General features: G+C 44.3%; 3 protein-coding genes across 4 annotated transcripts in view; 1 reads left to right on the plus strand and 2 right to left on the minus strand.

Annotated features, from left to right (window-relative positions):
* Nucleotides 1-180: 180 nt before the first annotated feature.
* Nucleotides 181-4645, minus strand: mrpl38 (mitochondrial ribosomal protein L38). The gene is made up of 9 exons (XM_028567130.1): nucleotides 4497-4645; nucleotides 3866-4054; nucleotides 3606-3737; nucleotides 3305-3507; nucleotides 3007-3079; nucleotides 2817-2862; nucleotides 2116-2274; nucleotides 542-678; nucleotides 181-424 (listed from the first exon to the last, which is right to left on the minus strand). Exons 1-9 carry the CDS (start codon nucleotides 4579-4581, stop codon nucleotides 288-290), a joined length of 1161 nt encoding a protein of 386 aa, XP_028422931.1. The 5' UTR covers nucleotides 4582-4645; the 3' UTR covers nucleotides 181-287.
* trim65 (tripartite motif containing 65) lies at nucleotides 4641-20356 on the plus strand. Of its 2 annotated transcripts, XM_028567124.1 has the most exons (9): nucleotides 4641-4721; nucleotides 5200-5303; nucleotides 5786-6234; nucleotides 6392-6487; nucleotides 7786-8016; nucleotides 8934-9102; nucleotides 9213-9302; nucleotides 9590-9807; nucleotides 19590-20356. In XM_028567124.1, the coding sequence occupies exons 3-9, from the start codon at nucleotides 5788-5790 to the stop codon at nucleotides 19896-19898; spliced, it is 1560 nt and encodes a 519-aa protein (XP_028422925.1). In that variant the 5' UTR covers nucleotides 4641-4721; nucleotides 5200-5303; nucleotides 5786-5787; the 3' UTR covers nucleotides 19899-20356. The 2 variants fall into 2 exon arrangements, with proteins under 2 accessions (XP_028422925.1, XP_028422926.1); XM_028567125.1 differs by lacking the exon at nucleotides 5200-5303 and having other exon boundaries at nucleotides 4688-4721.
* Nucleotides 20357-22925: 2569 nt separating this feature from the next.
* wbp2 (WW domain binding protein 2) overlaps nucleotides 22926-25550 on the minus strand; it is a 9515-nt gene continuing 6890 nt past the window's right edge. Inside the window, exon 8 of the mRNA XM_028567131.1 lies at nucleotides 22926-23814. Within this exon, the coding sequence (XP_028422932.1) occupies nucleotides 23767-23814 (48 nt within the window). The 3' untranslated portion in view covers nucleotides 22926-23766. The remainder of the gene's footprint in view (nucleotides 23815-25550) is intronic.

Here is a 25550-nt window from a genome sequence, read left to right on the forward strand (position 1 = left end):
TGTGTCCCAGCACATCCCAGGATGCATCTTTAAATCAATCACCAGTTCTTTTCACCCAAACTTTCCATCAAATTGTATCAAAACAAATGCTATCTGTTTCCAACTAATAACAGACCAAAAATATGCTCCATCAGGACCAAAAACATAACCTCCTTGGAAGATATAAACAAAGCAGAATCCCAGCACAGTTGAAAAAGGCTTTATTTTTCTAACATAAATATGCCAAACATGACGACACATTTGCAAGGAAATGTATTTTCTAAACTCTGTGAGTGTTTGTCTCATAATCAATATATTCCATATGTGTGCTCCTTTCCATCTCTGTATCTGTCCAGGTAGCGTAGGGGCTGTCGATGAGGGTATTTGACCTGTGGAGGGTGGTACACTGGAGGCCGGATGAACTCAAACACTGGCTCCCTCATGTCTGCAGGGAGAAGATTCAACAGGCAGACTTTATTATTATTAGACAAGAAGCTGTGACAATGTGACATGTGAAATGTGACAAGACCAAACTTGCGCTGTGTTTGTGAGCGTGACTCACTGAGTGTGGTGTGAAAGGTGTCGGTGACAGATTCGTCCCACTGGCACTGGAAGAAGGCCAAGCCTGCAGGTGTCATGTTGTCTTGGTGCTTTCTGTAGAATTCTATCGTCTTGAATGAACGATCCACCAGAGAATGGCTAAGGGAGGAAAGCCAACGCAAGCTTAGTCTCTTTGTTGCTATATCAAACATGATGTAATGCATAGGATTGGGCATCGAGAATCGACTCCTACTTGGAATCGTTTCAAAAATTAAGACTGCAATAGAATCATTTCAAAAATTACGATTCCAATAGAAGGTTTCTTTTTTGGAATCGGTTTCAAATCCGATCATCATTTCCCAGCCAGGCGCTTGTTGTGTTGCAGCCTTGGAGCGCAGTAAGCAGCGCTCTAGTGTGGCTTTAATTTATATTGAAAAAGCCCTGTAAAACTGCAAAGCCACCACTGAATCAAAATAAAACTTTCCTCATATTTGTGAAAATAGTGTGTGACCCGTTTCAACTCCACCCCTCAAAGAATCGGAATCGAGAATCGATAAGAACCGGATTGAAAGGGAGAATGGCAATTGGAATCAGAATTGTTCAAATCTAGACAATGCCCAACCCTTGTAATGCATGTCAATACAGTTTACTTACATTCCATAGTCACTGACAGTGGCACACTCTTATGTTTAAACACTTTGTTAAATTATATGAAAATGTCCTTCTTTGGGAATGTTTTCAGTGTATCACTTCATGGCTGTCTGTTTTGGCGATTGAGGCCAATAACATTATCACAATCACAGAAGATTCTATTTGAGCATCACAAGACAAAATGAGCAAAGTGTACATTTAAAAAAAGGTAGATATTTGCGGGACTTAAAAAAACTCAATTTGAGCACTTATCTTATGCAGTAATGAGTGTACAAGTATACTTGAACGATGTGGTTATATTTTATATAGTCTGACGTCAGGCTTTGCCCCTCTGCTTCCACTCTCTTTGTGTTGCTGTTCTTAAAATCCCTTCGCCACGGGAAACAACAACTTTGAGCTAGTAAGCAACATGCTAAGCATAGCAAATTATGAAGAAAATTTGGATCGTGCAACAAGGCAGGCCTGCTTGGTTCTTTCGGGGAATGATTGTAAAGATTTACAAGGAAGGAGGATTGCTATGAATGAAGTACACAGGGTGATACACTAATAAGAGCAAATAACATTTAACCATGTATCCAGCTAATTTAAATAGCTCACGTTACTGTATTATGTGAACGGTTAACTTCAATAATATTGTATGTGGTGTTTTCTTTTGCGTGGTGCAAATGTTCCACCAAAACAAGTTCCTTCCCGAGACCATTTTGCAGATCCACTGTCTCTGCATCCGGAGCTTAGCGTCGCCCAAGACGATTGTGATTGGTTTAAAGAAATGCGAACAACCCAGAGCGTTCTTTTCTCCTATCCCAGAATGCATCTGTGGTGTAGCCAGACCTTACTCCACAGCACTGTGGAGATAGGTCTGGCAACGCAAGACTCAATTTCATATTACACAAATAATGCTCAAGAGCATCAGCTTCCTGTCTGTGTATAGAGTGTAATGCTCACCATGGCGACGGCCTGACATCCTCCTGGAAGTTGATGGGTCCCTCCTGCTTGAAGAGGACATAAATGTAGCGGTGGAAGCCTGTTCCTCTGGCAGGGAACGGGGGCAGGTAGTGACACAGCTCCTCTCCGGCCTGCACTGCTCCGCCTGGTATGTTCCCTCTACAGAAATATGGGTCATTCGAGGTTGTAGTTGTTAAAAATACTTAAAAATTGCTTTTACTCTAACTCATTAAAAAAAATCCTAATTTATGAATATGCAATTGTTGTTGGTTAAAAGTTGAACCGCTGGACACAAGATGTCTCCTACTTAGTTGAACAGTCCATTAGTGTATGTGCAACAGAGGTTTCCCGTTTCCACATCACATTGGACCATGATTGGCCCCCAAGCTAGTTGTGATGTCACAAAATCCTGCTTGTACGCCCACTTGATAAACTCAGAGGTATGGTGAGCACATAGAAACTTTCCCTCTTCAGCAGATGAATGTGAAAACAGCCTTCTTGTGTCAAAACTTTGCACATCCATCATTCTGACTTTAATTTTTACTGAACTGCCCAGTTAAGCATGGATTGACAAAAGTAAATTGATGGTAGCTGTAATTTAGGTTTGTCATTAATTATTTAATCGTATTTTGGTAAATCTGTATTGTTTTTAACTGAGATTCATAAATAAAAGCACAGTTGACTTGACTTGCAGTACTCACACTAGCCAGTGGATGTATTCTGCCTCATTATCCAGAAGATGCTCATCTGAAAAAGACGATAAATGATTTTAGATGGTCCGTAAATGCTGAGAATCCATCACTGATGTGTGTTGATTCACTTCTAAAAAGGCAATATAGACAGTTGCTGACTATTACAATCTAGTGGCCTCCTGTGATAGCTGATGCTGACCTGGACAGGTGAGCAGAAGGGTCCACAGGGAGCCCTCCTCGGCATCAAAGCTGATTTGAGGGGCAGACACTGCCTAGAGAAAAAGTACAGCAAAGACAAGGCAAAGAATACAGTCAGAGAAGATATATAAAAAGGTGGGTGCACAGAGCAGAAAAGTGAATAAAATAAAATACACATCAGAATGCAATGAGAGAATGATGTGTTCAAAGAGGCAGAAAGAAAGATTAACTTGGCGGCCCTTAGAATATCAATTATAGGCAAAATTAGGACACTATGAACTTCCAGTCCGTTCACGTACTTCTGTTGGTGTCAGCCGATTCCCATAATGCACTTGACCACTGTTGTCCTGGCCATAGCCTATCCGGAGCGAGACTTGAGGTAGAAAACATGCCATGGGAAAGAGATCTCTGAAGACTCCGTAGTGGTCTGCAAGTCTCTTTATGTGAAATGGACCACTGCTCTTCTCCCAGGTTTCCTGCACTTTATCCAGAGGGATCTTAACTGATGAGATAAAGAGAATATATTAGTTTTTTTTTTTTTTAAATGCATTCACTTACCAAAAAGCTTAAGTAGTTCTTTCATGATAAGTGTGAGCTTACAAGTGCGCAGACGTGAAGCCCTCTCCAGCTCAATGTTCTTCTTGTTGTCCTTCATCACCTGCTTCCTCTCCCTCACTTCTTTGGTCCTGCCGGGTCGATAGTATGGCAGTCCAATGTCCACTCGCTCTGCACCTGCAAGAACACAGGATTCACACTAACACTTCAAACTGCGAACTTAACCAATCATTTTGTCATGACATGTTCCCACCGCCGGGAAATCACTGTCAACTGTTTCTTCAGCTTCCTCTTTTATTTCTCACCATGCTCAAGGTCAGCTTTTTCCACGTAGCTCCTGTAGGTCTTCCACCATGCAGGTTTGTTCCTTGCTTCCTCCGCTTGTTTTAAGTAACGAGTGTAGCTGCGATACTTCTCTAATGACTCCAGGTTTTCAACGTCAACGTCCTCATTTGGCATTGGACCCATAGGAGGTATCCGTCTGCAGAGGAATGCTGTTGTGTGGAAACATCCCAAACATATAGTTAATTACATAGCACTTGTTTCACCATTCATGGTTGGTTCTCCTTGTGCTTCCCCAAACCAATAGTGGGAACTAATGCCCAAAATAGGATGATATTTGTGTCAATGGTAACCCCGGGCATGTGAGATGGATAACCCTATCAGTGCTGACTATACAGCATACAGCCCATTGTGCTGACATTATTACTATTACTATTACTGCCGACCACTGCACCCCTAAGCTCACAATTAATAGTCACATTTTTCTATGGACTTTTGCGAAATGTCTTTCTCCACAGAGGAGCGCACGTAACGAGGCTGCTTCAAACTGATGTAGCTAGCTAACCTGACACAAACCGTACAAGCAATACTGATCCCCGGGCACGAACTTACTAAATGTAAACAGAATATAATTTGGCGATGTCGTTACAATACCTGTTGTGACAAATGTCCTCGCATTATTGACCCCTAAATCTGTCCCAGTTCGCAAGGTAGCGGCGCAAACAGTGCGCAGCGCCATCTTGAAATTAGTTTTTCCCTTCTTTTTTTTCAGAAGATACGGTGGCCGAGAGAACGCAAAATGAGTTCGTGGACCTTAGTACCTTTTAAGTGTTTTTGTTTTCTTTAGCACTGAACCGTAGTCAACTAGCAGATAAAACGGTAACATCTATTATGTTCTTTGTTTTAGCTTTATTTCGTGCATATTTCAAAATATAACGTTATACTTTTTGGTTTTGGAGTTAAACCAAACATTAAAGATTTATAATTGACAACGCAGTCAATACGACCCAAATCACGCAGATGCCGATACGCGCGAGAGACTAATATTCTCATTAAGAGAACAACCTCTGTGTTTGGCTAAAGATGGTGGTGAATTTGCGGGGGGATTTTTACTTGACTATTAACGTTACTAATGGGAGGTTTTAAATTACTAACGATAGAGGTCCCCAGGTTACACTAGTCCCACGCGAATAGGGTTATTTGTTACAAATGTAACACTGCAATAATAATAACAATAGAAGTGTGACACGAATCCCCGCATAACCATGGGTGTATTATGAACGCGTATAACACGTTAGTAAGGTTTCGTTGGATCCTGGTTGGACATTTTACATGTGTTTGTGTATTTTCCCGACAGCACATGAAGGCATCATTTTTGCGTCTGCCGTCATCAGGGAAGCTTCTGACTATATTCAGTCAGTATTCCCACAAATGCTGTGCACGAATGTATCTGTTGAAGTGGTAAGAATTCATATTGTGTCTTGTTATAGATAGAGTGTAAAGGGGGAAAAGGGTACGCTGATTTACAGTTACCTAAATCACCAGACTGTTTTAATATCGTGACTATTATTATTTGTCCACACGTCCTAGCTAACGTGAACTGACTTGATTTTAGGCTAACGTTAGCTAATGTTAGCTTTTCCTTCTACTTGGTTAAGTTAATGTGTGGTAGCCAACGTTACCATTTGGACTGAGCCTTGTACTGTCCTTGACCGTGGCTTTGTTGCACATTCTAATAACTGACAATAACAAAAATTGGGGCCATGAATGATTTTTTTTCTACCCTTCTGAGAAACTGTTTCTATATAAAGGGCTTACGATGTGATATTAAGATCTTAATAACAAAGATGGTAAGCAGTGACATGGTGTACAGATATGATACACTGATATGTTCTATCCCATTATTACCAACCTCTTTTTTTTTTTTTTTTTTTTTTTTACAGAGATGTCTGCTCTTCCTTCAGAGATGGATTCTCAGAATTCAAACCTGAACTGTGCTATATGCCTGGACCGTTTCCGGATCCCTGTAACCATCCCCTGCGGTCACACCTTCTGTCACGACTGCATCAGCCTTCACTGGGACACCAAGATCAAGTCTGATATCGGACCTCACTGTCCAATGTGCAATGAGAAGTTTGCTACCAGGCCCATTCTCAAGCGTAATGTGAACATGTCAGTCATGACTGAGGCTGTGAACACTGGCCCCTCCTGTAGAGAGTCGCTTATGAGGGAAAGCGAAGGGGCGAGAGCCTTGCTGCTGTGTGATCGCCATAAAAAGCCTTTGGTTTATTACTGTAGGCAGGACAAAATGTCTGTGTGCTGCCAGTGTGGCATCTCTGAATGCGCGAACCACGACAAGGTGTTGTTGGAGGCAGAAAGGGAAAACCAAGAGGTATAGTAACACAATGTCACCCCATTTGCTTAGCTGGTATTGTAACATGGATTGTCATTCCAGTTATTACACTGTCCACTTTACTCCAGAAACGAAGGGGACTGTGATTGTGATTATGCAAAGTGCACTGTCTCAATTTGAGGTGTATTCTTTACAGCTTCTGCTGGAAAGGAAGAGAAAGGACGTGGGGAAACTCACTGAAGAGACGCTGAAAAGTATAAATGACTTGGCTGAAAATATCAATCAAGCGAAGGTAAACCCCCAATTTAAGCTTTCCCTCTGTGAAAAGTAGGTTAAAGGCTTCACTATGCTTCAAACAAAGATGTTTTCCCAATCTGTCAGAAAGGGGACTTAAAGTGCTCATATTATGCTCATTCTCAGGTTCATAATCGTATTTAGAGGTTATATCAGAATAGGTTTACATGGTTTAATTTTCAAAAAACACCATCTTTTTGTTGTACTACACATTGCTGAAGCTCCTCTTTTCACCCTGAGCTCTCTGTTTTAGCTACAGAGTGAGGCATCACACTTCTGTTCCATCTTTGTTGGAAGTCGCACATACGCAGTAGCTAGGTAAGGACTACCAGCCAGTCAGAAGCAGAGTATGAGGGAGTGCCACGCTGGCAGCTAGGCGAGCATTATAACGTGTGTTCGTAAACCTATAACGTACATATAAAAGATATATAACTTATATGCTTTTTGGCTTTTTCCCTTTCATTTATTGTGCTATATATCTTTTTGTGCATGTAATAGGTTTACAAAGTGAAAAAGCCCAAAGTCCACCCCAAAGGGACTTAACATCTCCAATAGAAACCACTGTTCACAAACTGCTCCAAACAGCTCTATTGTAGTCCAGCCTTTACTTCTGTGACGAACGTGGGTCACTTTGTAACACACGTTATAATGCTCGCCTAGCAAGCGTGGCACTCCCTCATCCTCTGCTTCTGACTGGCTAGTAGTCCTTACCTAGCTACTGAGTATGTGCGACTCCCAACAAAGATGGTACAGAAGTGTGATGCTTCACTCTGTAGCTAAAACAAAGGGAACAACACATAGGGTGAAAAGAGGAGCTGCAGCAATGTGTAGTACAACAAAAATATGGTAATTATTTTTTTATTAAACCACATAAACCTAGTCTGGTACAACCTTTAAATACAACTATGAACCTGAAAATGAGCATAATATGAGCACTTTAACTCTTAATATGTTTCTAAGTGATCGAACGTTGAAATTTAAGCAAATGTTTTTTAAGCAGTGTTAACTCTCATTGGTTAACCACATTGGCACAATCCACCACTTCCTGCAGCTGTCACACACTTACAGCCAATTTTTAACGGAAATCAAGCAATTGATTATTATTCTTGCACACCCACAAGACTTGTAAATGAAATAAGAAATGTTCAGGTCTTCACGGAGAAAGCTGCAGCTGAAGCTTGATATTATTGTAGATAAATAAAAAGGCATGGATCAAAATTTAGGACTGGACACTATTAAACATGTGTACCCAAAATCCTTAATGCAGGCATATGATTCAACATCTTTTATCAACAGGTGACTCTTCAGCAGACTTCCACCTGGGTCAATGTCAAGTTCTCCACCCTGATTAAAATACTGGCGGAGAAGCAGGAGGCTACAGAGCTCTTCACAGAGGAGCAGAAAGAAGCTGCCATCACTGAGGCGGAGGCACGGCTAGCTGAACTTAAGGAGCGCTCCCAGATACTCGAAGAGAGCCGGGAACAGATAGCAGCTGTACTTAAGCTCTCTGATACAGAGCTCATCAAGGTTTGTACTTCTGCCTTTAAACTATCATACATTTGGCTTAAATGGAAAGACTGTAGTGTAACAATACAACTATATTGCACTCAGAAAGAAACAGTTAGATGCCTCCCATCTACATATTTTCTATCCACTTTACAGCACACACAGATATTTATTTCTATCTTTTCTTTAATAGAACATTTTACATTTTGCATAGAACATAGAAAACTTTTTGAATAGATAATCGAGCACTATAAAATAGAACTATATAAATTACTCTAAAGTGCAATGTTATGGAAGAACCATTTCCTTCTTTTTACATCCAATAACCAACTAATATATATATATATATATATATATATATATATATATATATATATATATATATATATATAGCCTTGCAGTATGAAGATATTTCTCAAAACACACACACAGGCCTGTTTGAACGTCAACAGTAACGTTACCTGAAAACAGCGTGTAGTTCCTTTTTTTTAGCAAGTTTGCTTTATTTGTCATTGTGCATGAATATGAACAATACCATTGCTGTCAATGGGCTTATCTGCTAACGTTAGCTGGTCGCTGGTCATGGCCGATCACGTGAAAATCGGCCAATTCTGGTCACCAGCTGGTCAATCGGTGCATCTATACCTTGCAGGTGATTGGATGGAACTATCTTTCTATCACGTCCATCATTGTTGTTTTAAATGAACAGTCCGAACAGCAGCAAACCCAACCCATCAGCCTCTTCATGTGTTCGCTGCAGTTCAGACACAAACTGCATTACATGTAGCCTGACAAGATGGATTTTCGTTTGATATGTGATCCCGCCATTCTCCCGTGATCTCTCGATATCGCCAGAATCCAGCTTTTGTGCAAGGTAAGGGGAAAATATCATCAGCTGCCAAATCATCAAGGTCTTTAAAATGCTTATCTCTTCACAGGAATCAATGGTCATAGAGGTCCCGCGTTTCAAAGATATTCCCACAGATGTAACACCAAACCTTCAAGAGCGATTAAACGGTGTCACAGATGTCCTGTCCCGAGTCTCCAAGCTGGTGTCTGAGGACCTAGAGAAAGCTGTGAGCACCGCTGTGGGTCCGGATAAAGATGGTAAGATGCCTTCAGGAATGATGTTCCCTCTGTAGCAGTTTAGCTAGAATTGGCAGCAGTGTGTTCCCCAATCTTTGCTCTGTGTTATTAAGCTTGTCATTGGCCTCCAGGTTCTCCTCAAGATAAGAGGCCGATCCTAGCTGTGGTTCCTAGTCCAGCTGCTCCGTGCCACCCTGGTGGGAAGGAGGGCCTCAGTGCTTGTAAGTCCTATCTAAAAGTTTAGACAGCGTTTTTGTTTTAAGAATTTACCTGGTTGTCTGGTTCTTCTAAATATAATTAATTAGCAAAATGCAGCAGGGCAATAAGCTTCAGTGCTTGGATGACATTCAAAGATGGGGACAGCGAAGGTCACCGTGCCTTATTGTTATTTCTGCGACCATAGAATGATTTTGTTAGAGAGAAGGGCACAGGAACAAAAAAAGTTTTTTAATGGTGTAAATATCTGTTCCTGCTTCATTCTGTCTGATTCATTTTGTTCTCATTACAGACCGATGCTCTCTGACCTTTGACCCTCGCACGGCCAACGGGCACCTGTGTCTGTCCCAGGAGAACCGGAGGGCCGAGCACCTGACCACCGGGCCCCGCCCCGTCCCAGCCCATGAAGCACGCTTCGATCACACCTGGCAGGTGCTCTGCTTTCAGGGCTTCAAAAATGGACAGCACTACTGGGAGCTGGAGGTGTCCAAACCCTGGGCCTACCTCGGGGTAAGGAACCATGCATGTCGTGTTTGTACACTGTTGTGTTGGGAGTGGTTCATTGAAGTTATTCAGGAAAATTAGCCAAGCCAAGTTAAACAGGAATCACAATCTTAACACAGCATCTGAAAGTAACTGTTACAAGCAAAAAATTCCTAAATGACTACAGTTCACGTAAAAGTGTGTAAACGTTTGCAGCCATTGCTGCATCTTTTTTTTTTTATAGACAGCCAGAGCCAATAGTTGATTTGAATTACTGATGGTTATGGAGAATGGGCAGCAGTGTCTGACAAACTTCAAAGAAGCAGTTAAAAGGTACTATTACAATAAATATACAGTAAGAAAAATAAGTATTTGAACACCCTGCTATTTTGCAAGTTCTCCCACTTGGAAATCATGGAGGGTCTGAAATTGTCATCGTAGTTGAATGGCCACTGTGAGAGACATAATCTAAAAAAAGAAATCCAGAAATCACAATATATGATTTTTTAACTATATATTTGTATGATACAGCTGCAAATAAGTATTTGAACACCGGTCTATCAGCTAGAATTCAGACCCTCAGAGACCTGTTAGTCTGCCTTTAAAATGTCCACCTGGGTGGTCATTTTTGATGAGCCAGCCATTAACTTTTTTCATTAATATTGGCATCGCTGCATAACCAATTAGCACTTCATTTCTTTTGCAGTAATTTACTAAAAGTAAGAATTTACACAGTCGAATCAGAACCGTCAAGTCTTGCCTATTGTTGACTTGTGTGTGTGTGTGTGTGTGTGTGGGTGGTGGGGGGCTAATATATAGGGGGGTTAGTCTCGCTTTGGCAGACCTTCCTCCACTGCAGCGCTGCTAAGGAGGGTCTGGCTAGTCCCCACAGCATTCGGGGATGGGAGAAAAACGTGCTGTGGTTCATTGGCATTTCTTTAAGCCAATCACAACCGTCTTGGGCGGTGCTAAGCACGAGAAAAGCCTAGGTGCCGCTGCAAAATAGCCTCGGGAGGAAACTTGTATTGTTGGAACATGCGTACGTTCAAAAGTTGTTTTAGCCGTGCAATAGAAAACTCAGATTGGACAGATAGTCTAACTAGCTGTCTGGATTTACCCTGCAGAGATCTGAGGAACAGTTAACCATAGTCCTCAGAAATCCACCGGAGTTTAAAATGCCAACACAAAGGAAGCCCAAGGCAACGGAAGTGGAACGTCGAGGATATAGACTATATTTTGAAGTATTACTTACTGTGATAAGGTGTGGGTAAAGCTCATTTTGTATGAAAACATGCAACCAAGTGGGACACAGAGTAGCTTCTTATTGCAAAAGCGCATTCTCTACTTCTTTTACATATACACACACACACACACACACACACACAGCAGTGCTCCTGTATCAGGCTATAGCACACAATTGGATCTTACTTTGGATGAGCTTTTACTATTTCAAAGTGCACCCACATTTTGGATTTTCTTCTCCAAGACATTTTCAGTTAAAGATTTAAATCCCTGCTGCCAAGTTCTTCTCTACGGAGCCCTCCTGGGGTCAGCTGAGAAAAAAAAACTAAAGCGTGCGCACGGAATAAAAATCCGTTGCCTCGGTTTCATAAACTGTTCACACAGATTCATAATCCGTGCCCTCGGTTTTATAAACATGAGCAAAGTTAGAAAGATATTCACAGATTCGAACTTCCGGGATAAATTATTCTACAGCAAAATGTTATTAAATCACAAACGACGCATCTTTCCTACCGTAGTAAGGTAAACAACGAGCTACAAACTGATTTTCATCAAAACGAGCCGTCCTCCAACCTGGAGAAATAATATTGGTCTCTACGAGCAGCTGGCAGTGAGACGACAGTAAGACGAGTGCTTAGGGACCGTCTACAAACTACAACACCCAAAAGAGATAACAACAAAAATACAGTATAGGCCAAAAGTTTGGACACACCTTCTCTCAGCAGTGTCTCACAAAATACTCCAGAGAAGGTAGTTATACTATTCTTATTCTTTATTTATAAAGGACAACACACATTAATCAACATTTCTGTAAATGTGCCAGTGTTAGCCAGCCGGCTAATTTTCAACTGCAGTCCTTTTGGCCAGATGATTTTAGACCAGAGCAACAGGAAGAAGCAAGACATTAGTACAGGTTAAATTATACAGACAGAAGTCAACAAGACACAACACAGACAGCTAGAGCATCAGAGAAGCTATTCCTGTTTGCCATGCAGAGCCACAAGAAGCAGCAAAGCACCAGCATATCTAAACATCAAACAGCATACTACAACAAATACTTTAGTGTAAAAAATATATATACAGTATATATGTATGTAAATGTTGTTGCCTTAAAACATGATTTGAGACTGAACATTTAGTAAGTAAAAATTAAGTAAAATGTTATGCAAACTGAAACAAAAAAGGTGGCAGAACAAACTTAAATATCAATATCACACATTCATTCATAATGAACACATTCACAATGTTAATTTTCACATTTCAGATCTGTATTAATAATGTGAATAATGGAAACACATTATATACACTTTTTCTAGCTTTTGTTTACTTTTCTGGCTGGGGTTAATGTTCACTTGTATGCAGTTTGTGTACAATTACCATCGTGGCAGTAGTTGAAATTTTGGATCCTTTAGTTCTATTTCGTATAGGCTTCGCCCTCTAAGGCTACGCTATTGGGTTTATCCCTTCGCGCATGCGCAGTCGTGAACATTTTCTTTCCCGCCCTTGCATACAGTACGGGCTTCAACTACGTCCGCAGATACTGTATATGTACAGAGCAGACCCGTTGTTCCTCTCCCACTTTTTCTTCAAGCTAGCAGTATGAAGACAAACTCGACTTCCAGCGGTGTTCGCCTCTGCTCCAACTGCCGGACCGGCTACATCCTGCCGCCGGACCTCCATCCCCACTGCGAGACCTGCCTCGGTGCCGCTCACGCGGGCCCGGCTCTCGCCCCCGACACCTCCTGCCAGTTCTGCGCCTGCCTGCCATCTAAAGAGCTTAACCGGCAGGTGGAAGCTTTTCTGGTTTGTCAGGCTAGCGGGGAAGGGGATGGCAGCTGGGCAGATAGACGGCAATCCGTCAACACCCTGGATCCGCACGACTTCCAGCGGTGTTCGCCTCTGCCCCACAGTCTGCCGGACCGGCTACATCCCGCCGCCGGACCTCCATCCCCGCTGCGAGACCTGCCTCGGCGCCGCTCACGCCGGCCCGGCTCTCGCCCCCGACGCCTCCTGCCAGTTCTGCGCCCGCCCAGGCTAGCGGGGAAGGGGATGCAGCTGGGCAGATCCGTCAACACCCTGGATCTGCTGGAGGAAGGCTTTATCGACAAGCACGAGCCCGATGGCTCGATTCCCTCGGATAACGCCTCTGTCACCGGCTGTCCCTCCTCCCCCCTGGGAGGACTGGACCTTGACACGGGGATCGATGCCCTCTCATTGCGGCTCTCCCCATCTCTGAAACGGCCGGGGGCACCGTTTCGGTGGCCTCCACCGCTAAGGCTCTCTTCTTGGATCTGCCGGAGATCATCAAAAGGCGGCAGACCAGAGAGGCATAGCGCTCCCGGCTGAGCTGAGCTTCCAGCCCCCGCTCTTGGCCTCTTGAGCGGGGATGTTACGCTCAGGAGCCGCCCTTCTCATGGGCTCCACTCTAGCCGCGCTTCACGGAGCATTCGGCCGTTTGTGGAGGAGGCTCTCTCTCTCCCAGCCCGGGAAACTGAAGGCTCCTGCCTCGCTCGCCCGCTTCACTCGGGTTCAAGGCGACACAAGTGGGCTTCCTTCGGTAACCCCTGGAGCAGAGCCTGGCGTCCATTCTGCTTCCGGAGGCTGCTTTTTTTCGGCCACCGGAAACCCGCGCCTTTTCCCCCAGGATCAGGTATGCTAACCTCTGCCGTCTTTGCTATGGCCACCACTCCAGGAGCTCTTCCTCCGGAGCTAGCCACTGAGATTAGCAAGGCCATGACCGCCACCCTCACCCTGACCATGGCGTCCACGGTCGCGTTGTCCAGAGTCACGGCGTGGCAGACTGTGGCCCAGCGAAACACCTAGCCCCACATGTCGCAACTACCCATTGACGTCAGGCGCGAGCTTCTGTACGGCCCCATAGCTCCCGATGGACTATTTGGGCCCCGTCATCAGACAGCCACGTCCCTCCTCACCAAGCGGTCGAAGACGCGGAGCGGCTCCGAAGGCTCGGCTCCGAAGGCTCGGCTCTGGGAAGCCCGTTCCTCCAGAGCGTCTTCCCAGGCTTCGAGCCCCGCTACTCCGCCCGGGCCCCCTCCGCAGCGGCTGCCGGCACATTACCGGCAGGCTTCAAGGAGCAGGAGGATCATGAAGGTGTCCACCACCTGGTCTAACCCGACCCCCGAGCCAAAACGGCGTGGCTATGTCAGGGCGCGGGTAACGTCTGTCCCTCTACGGTTAAGTGCCGGAGACACAACAGCCCTCGTTCCCACTGAACAATGGGCTGACAACATGACAGTCGTTCCCCACACAAGCACACATAGGTGTATATATCTATGACAAGCACACACCAGCCCACCGCAGCATGCGGAGCTCCACCGCTCTCTCACTATGCAGACAGCGGGAGCAAACGCTCACGCGCTATGAGCGTTGCCGCTCAGTCATTCTTCTCCCCCCGGCTATGCCAGCGGGATGAGGACGACAGCGACCCGGTGGCCGCTCCCGCCCCAGTCGGCGGTGACCGGTCGCCGCCCTTTCAACAGAGCCCTACCATGGGCTGGGCGACACGATCACATGTCTCGCTCAGCGGCGGATCAGGCTCTGCGCTCCTTGTTGGCCATGTCTGTAAACACAAACATGCGCACGCCCGCTTTCGGAGCACAGCGCGGCATGGATGAGTGTGACACACAAAAGAAAGGCGGGTTGCGTCCTATTCTCGACCTGCCCCAATTCAACCGGTGCATTACGGGGCGCCAATTCCACATGCTCATGGTCAGGCAAGTGTTGGAATGTAGGCGCCACCACGAACGGTTCACGTCTGTGGATCTGAAAGACTTATACTTTCACATCCAATTATTCCCAGACACAGGAAATTCCTGCGCTTCTTTTCCAAGGGGCCCATTCCAGTACAACCGGCTGCTGGTCGGGTACTCACTGCCCCCCCGCACTTTTTCCAAGTGCATGGAGACGGCACTTCAGCCGTTGCGGAAAAAAGGCATCAGTGCCCTGTTTTATCTGGACGGTCTGCTCATTCTGGCCCCCTCCCTGGAAAAGGCAGCGCTGCAAACTATGAAAGTTTGCGACATCTGCAAACACTGGCTTCGCCACGAACTGGCAAAAAAAGCTCACTGCTCCCCGCACAATCAATAGTTTATCTGGGCGTGGACATAAACTCGATTGTCATGAGGGCCAGGCTGTCAACGCCAAGACGAGACGCGCTGATCTCTCTGTTGTTGCGCACCACGACATACGCGGCACTGTCAGCGTTGTCTGTGATGTTTTTTCTGGGCATGATGTCTGCGGGTCGCGTAGTAGCCCCCCTGGGTGTCCTCCACATGAGGATAATCCAGAGGTGGTCTCACCGCCAGCGCCTCGAGCCTATACGCCACAAGTGGCGAATGCTGACCATTCCTCCCTCTCTTCAGTCAGACCTGGCATATTGAGGAAACCCCCGAACCCTCGCAACCGGGGTTCCCCTGGGCAAAGTGACGTCACACGTGACGCGTCCCTTACTGGCTGGGGAGGAATATGCGAGTCGCAGGTGGTGGGAGGAGAATGCCCCCCCCCCCCAACAACAGAAACCCGCCGTGCACCCTCTCACACCCCAATGAGACATAGCACTGGTGCTTCGAGCTCTGGGGAAGCCTCCTTTCGAGCCCCTAGCACAAGCCTCTCTCAGGTTGCTGTCACTAAAAACGGCGCTACTCCTTGCCTTGACGTCAGCCAAGAGAGTGAGCGACTTATGTGCGCTGTCAGTTCACTGTCCTGCCTCTCCATTAGAGGGGACGGGAGCGCAGCCGCTTTGCAGCCAAACCCCTCGCTCACACCGAAAAATTCTAACTAATTATTTTCGGTCGGGGTGTTTTTTCCCTCAAGGGTTTTTTTCCCCCGCCTCATGTCAACGACGCGGAGGAGGTTTTCCACTGGTTATGCCCGCCGCGCGTTATCACGGCACGTTTTACGCCGGGCGGACATAAGGCAAACACAGCAGCTGTTTGTACACTATAGGGAACACTCCCAAGGAGCGGCCTTTTCAAAACAGCGTCTGTCTCACTGGCTGTGCGAGGCTATCACTGAGACCTATAACACGGGCATCCGGGCACACTCTAAGAGGGCACTGTCGGCATCGGCGACTCTGTTCAAGGACATGAAAGTAGCCGACATCTGCGCAGCGGAATCCTGGGCATCTCCATGCCCTTTCATCCGTTTCTATCTGCGCAATATGTCTGAGCCCTCTATGACCCACTCGGTTCTATCCTCACTTAACGTTGAATAATATTCCGTTGTATGTGTGCTCTGCCTGCCTGCTTCCTCCCCCCTTTTTTTTTTTTTTTGCTGTGGGTGCTGGGAGGAGAGCGGTGCCTCATATATATGTTGTCACTATCTCTCACTAACCATGCACGCCTACAATCATGATATGTACCGCTGCATGTGTAAGTCACTTGTCTGAGACCCTCACCCCCCCTACACTGGGTGGCTGAGAGGAACATGGACATCCCATAATTGTCGATCATTTACAACTCTCACTATCATGCACGCCTACACTCATGGCTTGGGCTTTGCAGCCAGTTAGGTCAAGTCTTTACCATGGCAGGCTTTTTTTTACCAGAATAACGCTTCTGATGCGATCTTCTGCCAGTGCATGAGAGAGACAAAAAAAAATAAAAATAAAAGTCTATGTCGCAGGTGGCATTGACTACATCAGCTTCGCCCTAACCCAATAGTGTAGCCTTAGAGGGCGAAGCCTATACGAAATAGAACGATAGTTACGTTATTGTAACTCCAGATTCTATGAGTATATGCATAGCCCTCTAAGATTCGGGCCACCTGCTCCTATTACATTAGCTGAAGAAAAAGCTGATGTTGGGAGATGAACAACGGGTCCGCTCTGTACATATACAGTATCTGCGGACGTAGTTGAAGCCCGTACTGTACGCAAGGGCGGGAAAGAAAATCTTCACGACTGCGCATGCGCGAAGGGATAAACCCAATAATAGCGTAGCCTTAGAGGGCTACGCCTATACTCATAGAATCGGGAGTTACAATAACGTAACTATCGTTATCCAGACCTAAACCCAAACTCACCTACAGCCTCTTTAGCTAGGGCTGTTACACAACCCACAATCCCAAGGTTTATTTTTGTTTGGTATTTGTGCTCCTGTCATTCCAAGGCACTGCGTGTGAAACCAACTTGTGCAAGTTCCACACTGAATCCACACATAATATTAAATGTTTTTGGCAAAGAATATTCCCCAAAATTATGCATATGCCTATTTTTGAAAAGTAAGTGCTGTAGTACAACCAGCGGAAGAGGTCTGTCTATCTGTGAGGTAAGTTTAGAGACACAACTCTATTTAATTATTAAAATATTAAATTTTTTTGCCAAAACATATTCCCCAAAATAATGCATATGCCTATTTTAGAAAGGTAAGTGCTGTAGTACAACCAGCAGAAGAGTATTTATCTGTGAGGTAAGTTTAGAGACACGACTCTATTTAATTATTAAAATATTAAATGTTTTTGGCCAAAAATATTACCCAAAATGATATTATGCTTATTTTTTAAAGTAAGTGCTGTAGTACAACTAGCAGGAGAGTTATAGTTGAGGTAAGTTTGGAGACACTACCTTATTTAATCATTTAATGAATACATATTTTTGTTGTTATCTCTTTTGGGTGTTGTAGTTTGTAGACGGTCCCTAAGCACTCTTCTTACTGTCGTCCAGCTGCCAGCTGCTCGTAAAGACGTATTATTTCTCCAGGTTGGAGGACGGCTCGTTTTGATGAAAATCAGTTTGTAGCTCGTTGTTTACCTTACTACGGTAGGAAAGATGCGTCGTTTGTGATTCAATAACATTTCGCTACAGGGTAATTTATCCCGGAAGTTCAAATCTGTGAATATCTTTCTAACTTTGCTCACATTTATAAAACCGAGGGAACGGATTATGAATCCGTGCGAACAGTTTATGAAACCGAGGGCCCGGATTTTTATTCCGTGCACACAAAACAGGTAGTTCTTTGTAAAATCAGACATTAAGCATCCCCATATAACCAAAATGGCATGATCCTGGTTTCATAACGCCTCTGCGAAGATTCAACTGTGAGATTGGAATTTGAATCCGGCTCCTTCGATCGAAGCACCCCTAGTACTTAGGCATAGCAGTGCTTTGAGCTATAATCTAACATCAGCATGCTCCAAATGACCATGCTAACATGCTGATGTGTGCAGGTATAACCTTTACCATGTGGATCATATTAGTTACCAACCGCGACAGTGATGCTGGGATTGTTTTCGCGCTTGCGTGTGTGTGTGTGTGTGTGTGTGTGTGTGTGCACGTGTGCGTGTGCACGTATGTGTGTGTGTGTGTGTGTGTGTCATTATGGCAAAATGGGAGTTCTTTGCCAGGTGTTTATATTCCTATTTGTCTGTGGACAGATTGTGTCAACGCAATAGCGTCACAACAGAGCATGATGTAGGAAGTAGGGGGGTAGTAGGAACAGGGCTCCAGACTAACTTTTCTCACTAGGAGCACTGTGGCCCCCAACTGAAAATATTAGGGGCACAACCAGAAAATTTAGGGGCAAACACCGTAAATCAACATGCTAACCAAATATTCACATTTCTACAAATTTCCACTGTATTACTAATAAATACTTTGATAATAGATGCAGAAATTACAATGTGCTGTTTCAAATTCAGTGTCACTTTTGAAGATGCAACATATAAGGCCAACTGACAGCCCCATCGCTGTCATGACAGCTGTTATTGTATTTGTATATTGTTTTTTAGCCTGTTTAATTTTCATCATGACCGTTTTTAATTGCTCTTTAATGTTTCATTTAAAGCACTTTGAATTGCTTTGTTGCTGAAAGGTTCTGCTCGCCATTAATATCCTATCGCAGCAAACGCTGTCTGCGTGAAGTTACGAAAAACTGTAACCACACTTGAAACAACTTTGCAACACTGCATTTCAGTGACTAACTGTGACTTCAAAAAAACTGCAGAGCTGACGTAGTTTGTATCGTCTGCAGCTCTGCGTGTGTGTGTGTATGTGTCAGAGCTCTGCTCTCTGTCAATTTAGAGAGGACAGATAAGCTTGCGCTTATGCGCTCTCAGGTACCGACATTTCAACGTTTAACGTGTAAAAAAAAAAAGGGGGGCAAACTTACTGGTCGCACATGTGCGACTGGATGTAAAATTCAGTCGCACACTCTCAAATTTTGGTCGCAAAATGCGAGTCTGGAGAGAGACCTGAGGAAGTAGAACACTTTCCGCCCCTGGCCCAATTTATTTTCTTGTATTTGTTGGCTCTTCCATAAACAGCGGAGAGTCTGACTCAACCAGCTGATCTAAGCTGGCATAATACAGCGTTTGGCACAGTTGCTCCTCTGCGTGGGGATACAGAAGTGTTACGGTTAAGGAAAAAGTGGTGCCAAAGGAAAGGGCTGTCTGACAGCAAGGTAAGGTGGCTAAAACTAAAATATTTTTTGGCTGCCGATCCCGTCCACAGCAGTACATTGCTTCTGTGTTGGTACTGCTGTCTGTCTCTCCAAACTGGGGGCATCTACTGTAGGTAATATGCTGACATCCTCTCCCTCGTCTCTTATCAGGTAACCTACGAGACCATCCCCAGGAAGGAGAAGGGCAAAAGGTGCATGGTGGGTATGAACGAACTGTCCTGGAGCCTGCAACTGGACGAGCATCAGATCAGCGCCTGGCACAACGGCCGGCGGGAGACTGTGGTCGGCCACTCCCAGCACAGCCGCATCGGCATGCTGCTGGACTACGAGGCGGGGACGCTCACCTACTACGGAGACGGGCAGACCAGGCTCCACGCCTTCCACTGTGCCTTCAGCCAGGAGCTGTTCCCCGCCTGCTGGATAGGAGAGGGGGTCAGCATCACCCTCTGCTCCACATGAGCTGACTCATGAAGAGAAGTGAAGAAGAGAGCTCAGTAATAAGAATCCCCCCTTAAACATTTGGAGGGTATTTTTAAATCTCTTTTTGTTTTTATGACTGCCTTCCTACATTGTTTTAAGCAGAAGAACTGGCTGTAATGGGCCTTCCTTCCCAAAACTGTCCACCTGGCTTTGACTTATTCACATAACTACATGACAATAGCATAGCTAAGGAAAGGGTCACAAACCCTGGTTCTAAAGGGCGTTAGGGTTACATTTTAAAGGCAGAATGAGTAGGATTTTCTTGAAAATAGACTCGTACAAAAATAACTCCTTTTAATTATGACTTAGGGAGCCACCCAAAGTGTGTGGCGTGCCCTGTAATTGCAGAGAGACCCTGCCCTCCCTGCCTGTATTTTCTCTTTTTTTTGCTGTGATGCTAGTAGGGCTGCCACCTCTAAGTCGACTAGTCGAGTAATCGGTCGTTTTGGTCTTAGTCGACTAAGATTTATTTAGTCGATTAGTCATTTTTTATGCTTATTCATGCTTAATTACTTATTTCCAAGAAACTTATGAGCACATTTATGGTAAACACAAGATTTAAAGTGGTGCTTTTGCAGGATTAATTGTGGAGAAACTCAGTTTTACAGATGGTTAATTAACTACATTTATATTGTGCTTTTCTAGTCTTAACCACCTCTCAAAGCGCACAGCGCTGTCAATTAAATCAACTAATCGATTAGTCGACAAAATCGTATAAGTGTTAGTCGACTAAGAATTTCTTCATACAAGGACAGCCCTAAATGCTAGGGGTGTTTCTGGGCGTCAGCCTTTGGACACTGGGTGTGTAGCCCCCAGCCACAGCGCTGAACTCAACCAGTTGCCCAATCGTAAGCACTCACCCAAGAGCAAGGTACAAATGGCGGACACAGCGCTTAAAAAAACAAAAACACAAATATATCGAGGCCAAACGTCAAGCGGACAAAGCTTGTTCCAAAAGGAGAGGGAATCTGGGGTGGGGTTTCACTGAAGGAGAGGATGGGGATGAAGAGCAACCGTGGGCTTCTTGTGTCGTTGAGCCGGGGAGGTGGCCCTTCCTCCTTTGGATGTTGTGTTTAAAAAAAACGCAACGGACAATTCCTACTCATTCTGCCTTTAAGGACAGCGCTACTTAGCTTGTAGAAAATAACCCTCAGTTGTAGATTGTCTGCTTTCAGGTACGAAAAGACCAATCTCCTCAACTCAGTAGATGATTGTACTTTCACTACACAAAATTGAGTTTCCTTCTTCTACTGCAAAGCAGTACGCATTTATTACAGATGGTTGGGGTTGGTTTCAGGCAAGTTACTCATTATAAAATACATAGATTCATACAATTTACACAAATGCAGGTCATGCTGCCGAGTGAGTGTTTCTAAGGAGCCGATGAGTACAGTGGTATCAGTTTATCCAATGTGTTGCTTTGAGAGTGCTGGACTACAACTAAACGGACAACTCCGGCATTATTTTACTTAACCCTAAACTGTTAAAGAAGTGCCATTTGGCTGGTCTTACAAATACATGACCATGGAAGGGCGACGGTATGTGCTGCCATCTTGTGTCAGATTTTACCATGCCTGACTCTAGTCTGCTTTGAACAAAGTTCATCATCTGCCCCGCAGATCAATACCACCTTCCAGACAGAAGTCATCGCTGTAAAATACGTACAACAAAGATAGAGACCTTTTTGCAATGCTGTGAGAAGCCATTTGTTGAGTAATTGCTAAAGCATAACTTAACATACCCCTATTGCTGTTGGGGGGAAAAAAAGAAAAGAAAATGGCGCTCGTGTGTGCACAAACCTCTCAAAAACTTTTTTCTAACTTTATTTTTTAAATTTCTGGGCAGAATTCAATCCACCGAAGGATGTGAGCCAGTTCATAATGTGGTGCCAAGAGAACAAAGAGCCACTGCAGGGTATAGTTTTGAGACATTGTCCTGTTAAAAGAACAACCCAAATCAATAAAGACACTGTTAAAAAAAACTCCTTAAGTAGGAAAAAAAAAATAGTCGTTGTGTGCTGTACATTACTCCTGAGAATACAAAACTGAAAATGGATCACCATTTTTATCATCTTGGGATCTTGGCATGAATGCACAAATCACCCTGCCTGTACGGTTTTAAACCTGTGATACTGACAGTGTTACGATGGAATCTGCTGTACTTTTTTTAAATCATGAGCACTTTGATGGCATAGCTGTGAAATTTGAAATGTTGAGGTACTGGAGGCTCGGGACATCATGCGTCAGTCTTTGGGAAACTGCGGTGGATTTGCACAAGATGTCCAGAAGCGCAGACGTGGACTACTGACTCTGAGAAGGGAAAAGCACATTTCCGGGCTGTTTAAGCCTAATGACATATAACATAACCCCCTCCTGCTGACTCTGGAATATGTTTGTGTTATGTATGCTAATGCACTATGCTGTGGTTAAAGTAGAATACCCATCAATGTGTGATTATAGCAATGCTCAGTGTAGAAATACAGGCAAAGACAGTTCTGTTTCACATGAATCAAGATCCATTTAATAAAATCCAATCCAATGCATACATACATTAGTTGAGATCATGCTTTGTTTTTCTTACTTGAGCCAATTTAATTATTCAATAAATTAGTTTGAAATAAATACAGAGCTTTATTATTATTATTATTATAATACACAGCCATGACAGAGCAAACAGGAGCCCGATGCATAGCATTCTGAAAGTGCAAATAATCAGCCAGAGATGTGCCACAGATACAGTATATAGATAAGTGACTACAGAGGAAGGAAGAGTAGAGGCTCAGATACTGAGGTGCTCAGATCAGATTTAAAGACGGACCTCAAACTGGAGAGTTAAGATCACAACCACAGAAAATAGAAACATCCTCTAATAGTCTTGTTTGTTTCTATTATGTTTCAAATTCACGTTAGAAGAATGGAAGGTGAAGCAGGCCGGCGTTGAGTCTGACCAATTGTTTTCTCGAATGTTCAGAGGCATGACAAAACAGGAAGTGACATCATTGGGTGACTGCTCTGCTTTTGCACATTACAAAGATAATCCCTCCCTGGCAGTACGCCCCACACTCTCTGCTCTAATCTAGGATCAGGGATTTACTGCGGGGGCTCAACGCTGCTCTAAATCTCTATGGTTCTCTCATCCACTAAAACATGTCAAAGCAGACCAGGCCACACTGCAATCGCTCACTTTACAAAAGCTAGTTTTTCTCTAGGTTAGTGTTGTGAGAAAATATCTCATTTTAAAAGTCTACATATTAAAAGCCTGTACACACAAATAATAGAAAAATAAAACACTGCATTCAGCTTGTCTCTGAATAGATTAGCAAAGTAAGTAACATCTTTAGATTCAGTCTAGTTTAATAGACAGTCGTAGAAAATTATATGTGAGTGTCAAAACATAACTGAAGTTTAGGGTGGCAGTGGGGATCTTGGGTCACCTGCAAGGCATTAAATGTTGAATTAGCTAATCAGGTTACAAAGTTATTGTCAACCACATCGGAAAAAACTAAACAAATCCTGACAACTTTGACCTAAACAACCGTCTCGTTTCTCTCAAAGATCGCTACAAATACTTTTCATTTCCATCACCTTTACCAGGTGCTTCTGAAGAAAATGAAACAGATTACAACGTGGTATATGAATTATGTAAAAGGTATGGGCTGAGGTGGAAAAGCAATGGAATGAGAAAGGGGAAACCAAAAGGAATGTGTTAGAAGGGGACTAGGAAGATGGAAAAGAAAGTTAAAAGAGGAAAACCTTGGCCTTCCTGATGTCGAGTTAATTAATTGAGGTGATCCGGTAGAATAGAGAGAACATTAGACGGAGAGGAATGAGGGTGAGATCAAGCAGATCTACTGGTTCTTCTTGTCTTCTGGAGGGGAGTAGGGAGGGGGCTTGTCCTATGGAGAGAGCAGAGTTATGGTTGGAGACAACAGTACTGTACAGTCAGCCATTCTGAGCACGTTGAAGGCCTTTTTACACAGAGCTAACTAACAAACGGCATGTAAACACATTGTCGCATCGAATTAATTTACATCTACCGAGTCTGCGACTCAAATTTAAGACTTAAGTTACCCCCACATTAGGTCAATAAATGTTTGCACCGTAAAAGGACAAGATAACGGCGAATATGTCCCGGACACATGAGGAAGCCCTGCATGTAAGTAGAGCCGCTCTGATATCAGCCATACCGGTTAGGATTAGGCATGGGCCGGTTACCGGTGCCAAGGTATACCGCCGTTTGAAAAAGTCACAGTTTCAAAACCACTAACATCTTCTTTTAATGAGTCTTCAAAGACAGAACGTGCACTTTAGAAAACCAACTCCCTGCCAACGTGCAGTGTGTTTAAAAATGAAATACATGGTGTTCAATGTTGTTTTTTTCCCCAGACATTTAAAAAATAATACACTGTAAAGCTCTAACTGCAATACCGCAACACCGTGAAATCTTTGCTGAAGGTAATACCGTCAGAATCGTATACCCATGCCTAGTTAGGACTAGCCATCAGAAGGCTGTGTAGCCTTGGCCTGCTTAAACGTGGGGTATACTCGCCGCAGCCGACCTGTCGAGCGCCAGTGTGACGTCATGGGAGCGCCGGAACTGTTTATACTCCCGCGTGGTGGTCGTTGCAGTCTTCTCATGAACAGAGGTGGCCCTAGTGAGTAAAGGCTACCGACTTTGCTATTTCTACGGACTAGAAGAAGAAGAAAAAGGTAAACAAGGGCAGGACTGGCGTCAATGCTTCGTTTTGATTCGATGACCTACTTCGTCGGATCAAGCCTTTCATTCGCCGTAAAAGAGCTCATCTTAACCCAGTAAGTTTAAAAGAGAGACTTGCAGTCACTCTGAGAGTCCTGGCATCTGGTTACCCTCCAGCTCGTTCAGGCTCCCCGTTTCCGCTTGAAAAAATAGAGTGGTCAAAATCCTGGCGCGCCAGCGAGATCTACGTCATTTTGACGTCACATTGGCGCGCGCAAGCTCTGATTTAGCAACTGTAAAACGGCCTTTAGAATTTACAGTTATAAAAATCCTCAGAGCAAACCAACAGCTGCTAACGTCATCAAATAGTTACACTACTTGCCGTCACAGACTATATGTTACGTGCAAAACAGAGCGTTATTTTTAGAAAACAATTAGTGTTTAGAAATGTCTCATGACACTATCTAATCGTTACACTTCTAGAATGCAAGAAATGAAAAATCGCAATACAAATCCAATCGGCACCAATGTATTGTGAAAGAATAGAATCAGGACAAAAACATATCGTCTTAAGCCTATTTTATGGTTGTGCGGAGGCTCCACGCAGAGCTTTCGCCGTACCTACGTAAGTGGCCTGATGTTTATACTTGTGCGCTGGTGTTTGCGTCGAGCCGGCATGTGTGTGTGTGTGGGGGGGTGGTAGAGCGAGGGAGAAGTGAGAGAGTGACGGCGATTAGCTTCGGAGCGAGTAGCGACTTGAGTCAAAGTGAGAGAAACAAAGTGTCTCCCCGGTTCTTTCTGACCACGGTGGGAAATCTGGAGCAGGAGAAGTTCCCTCCCCTTGATTTCACGTCGTTTATGGAGAAGGAGAACCAGGAAATGAGTCGGGGGGGAAACGCTACCCAGCCACGGCCGAGGCACGTGCGTCAATGCGAC

This window comes from Perca flavescens, chromosome 21 (assembly GCF_004354835.1).
Source record: "Perca flavescens isolate YP-PL-M2 chromosome 21, PFLA_1.0, whole genome shotgun sequence".
Lineage (NCBI taxonomy): Eukaryota > Metazoa > Chordata > Actinopteri > Perciformes > Percidae > Perca > Perca flavescens.

Bases quoted from the DNA above. Each gene is read 5' to 3' on its own strand.
- mrpl38 (XM_028567130.1), bottom strand. From the start codon at position 4,581: ATGGCGCTGCGCACTGTTTGCGCCGCTACCTTGCGAACTGGGACAGAT. The intron at 3,738-3,865 runs GTGAGAAATAAA...GTGTTCTTGCAG, and splicing joins AAAAGCTGACCTTGAGCATG to GTGCAGAGCGAGTGGACATT. The intron at 679-2,115 runs GTGAGCATTACA...TTCCTCCCTTAG, and splicing joins GATGTCAGGCCGTCGCCATG to CCATTCTCTGGTGGATCGTT.
- trim65 (XM_028567124.1), top strand. From the start codon at position 5,788: ATGTCTGCTCTTCCTTCAGAGATGGATTCTCAGAATTCAAACCTGAAC. The intron at 6,235-6,391 runs GTATAGTAACAC...TATTCTTTACAG, and splicing joins CAGAAAGGGAAAACCAAGAG to CTTCTGCTGGAAAGGAAGAG. The intron at 8,017-8,933 runs GTTTGTACTTCT...ATCTCTTCACAG, and splicing joins CTGATACAGAGCTCATCAAG to GAATCAATGGTCATAGAGGT.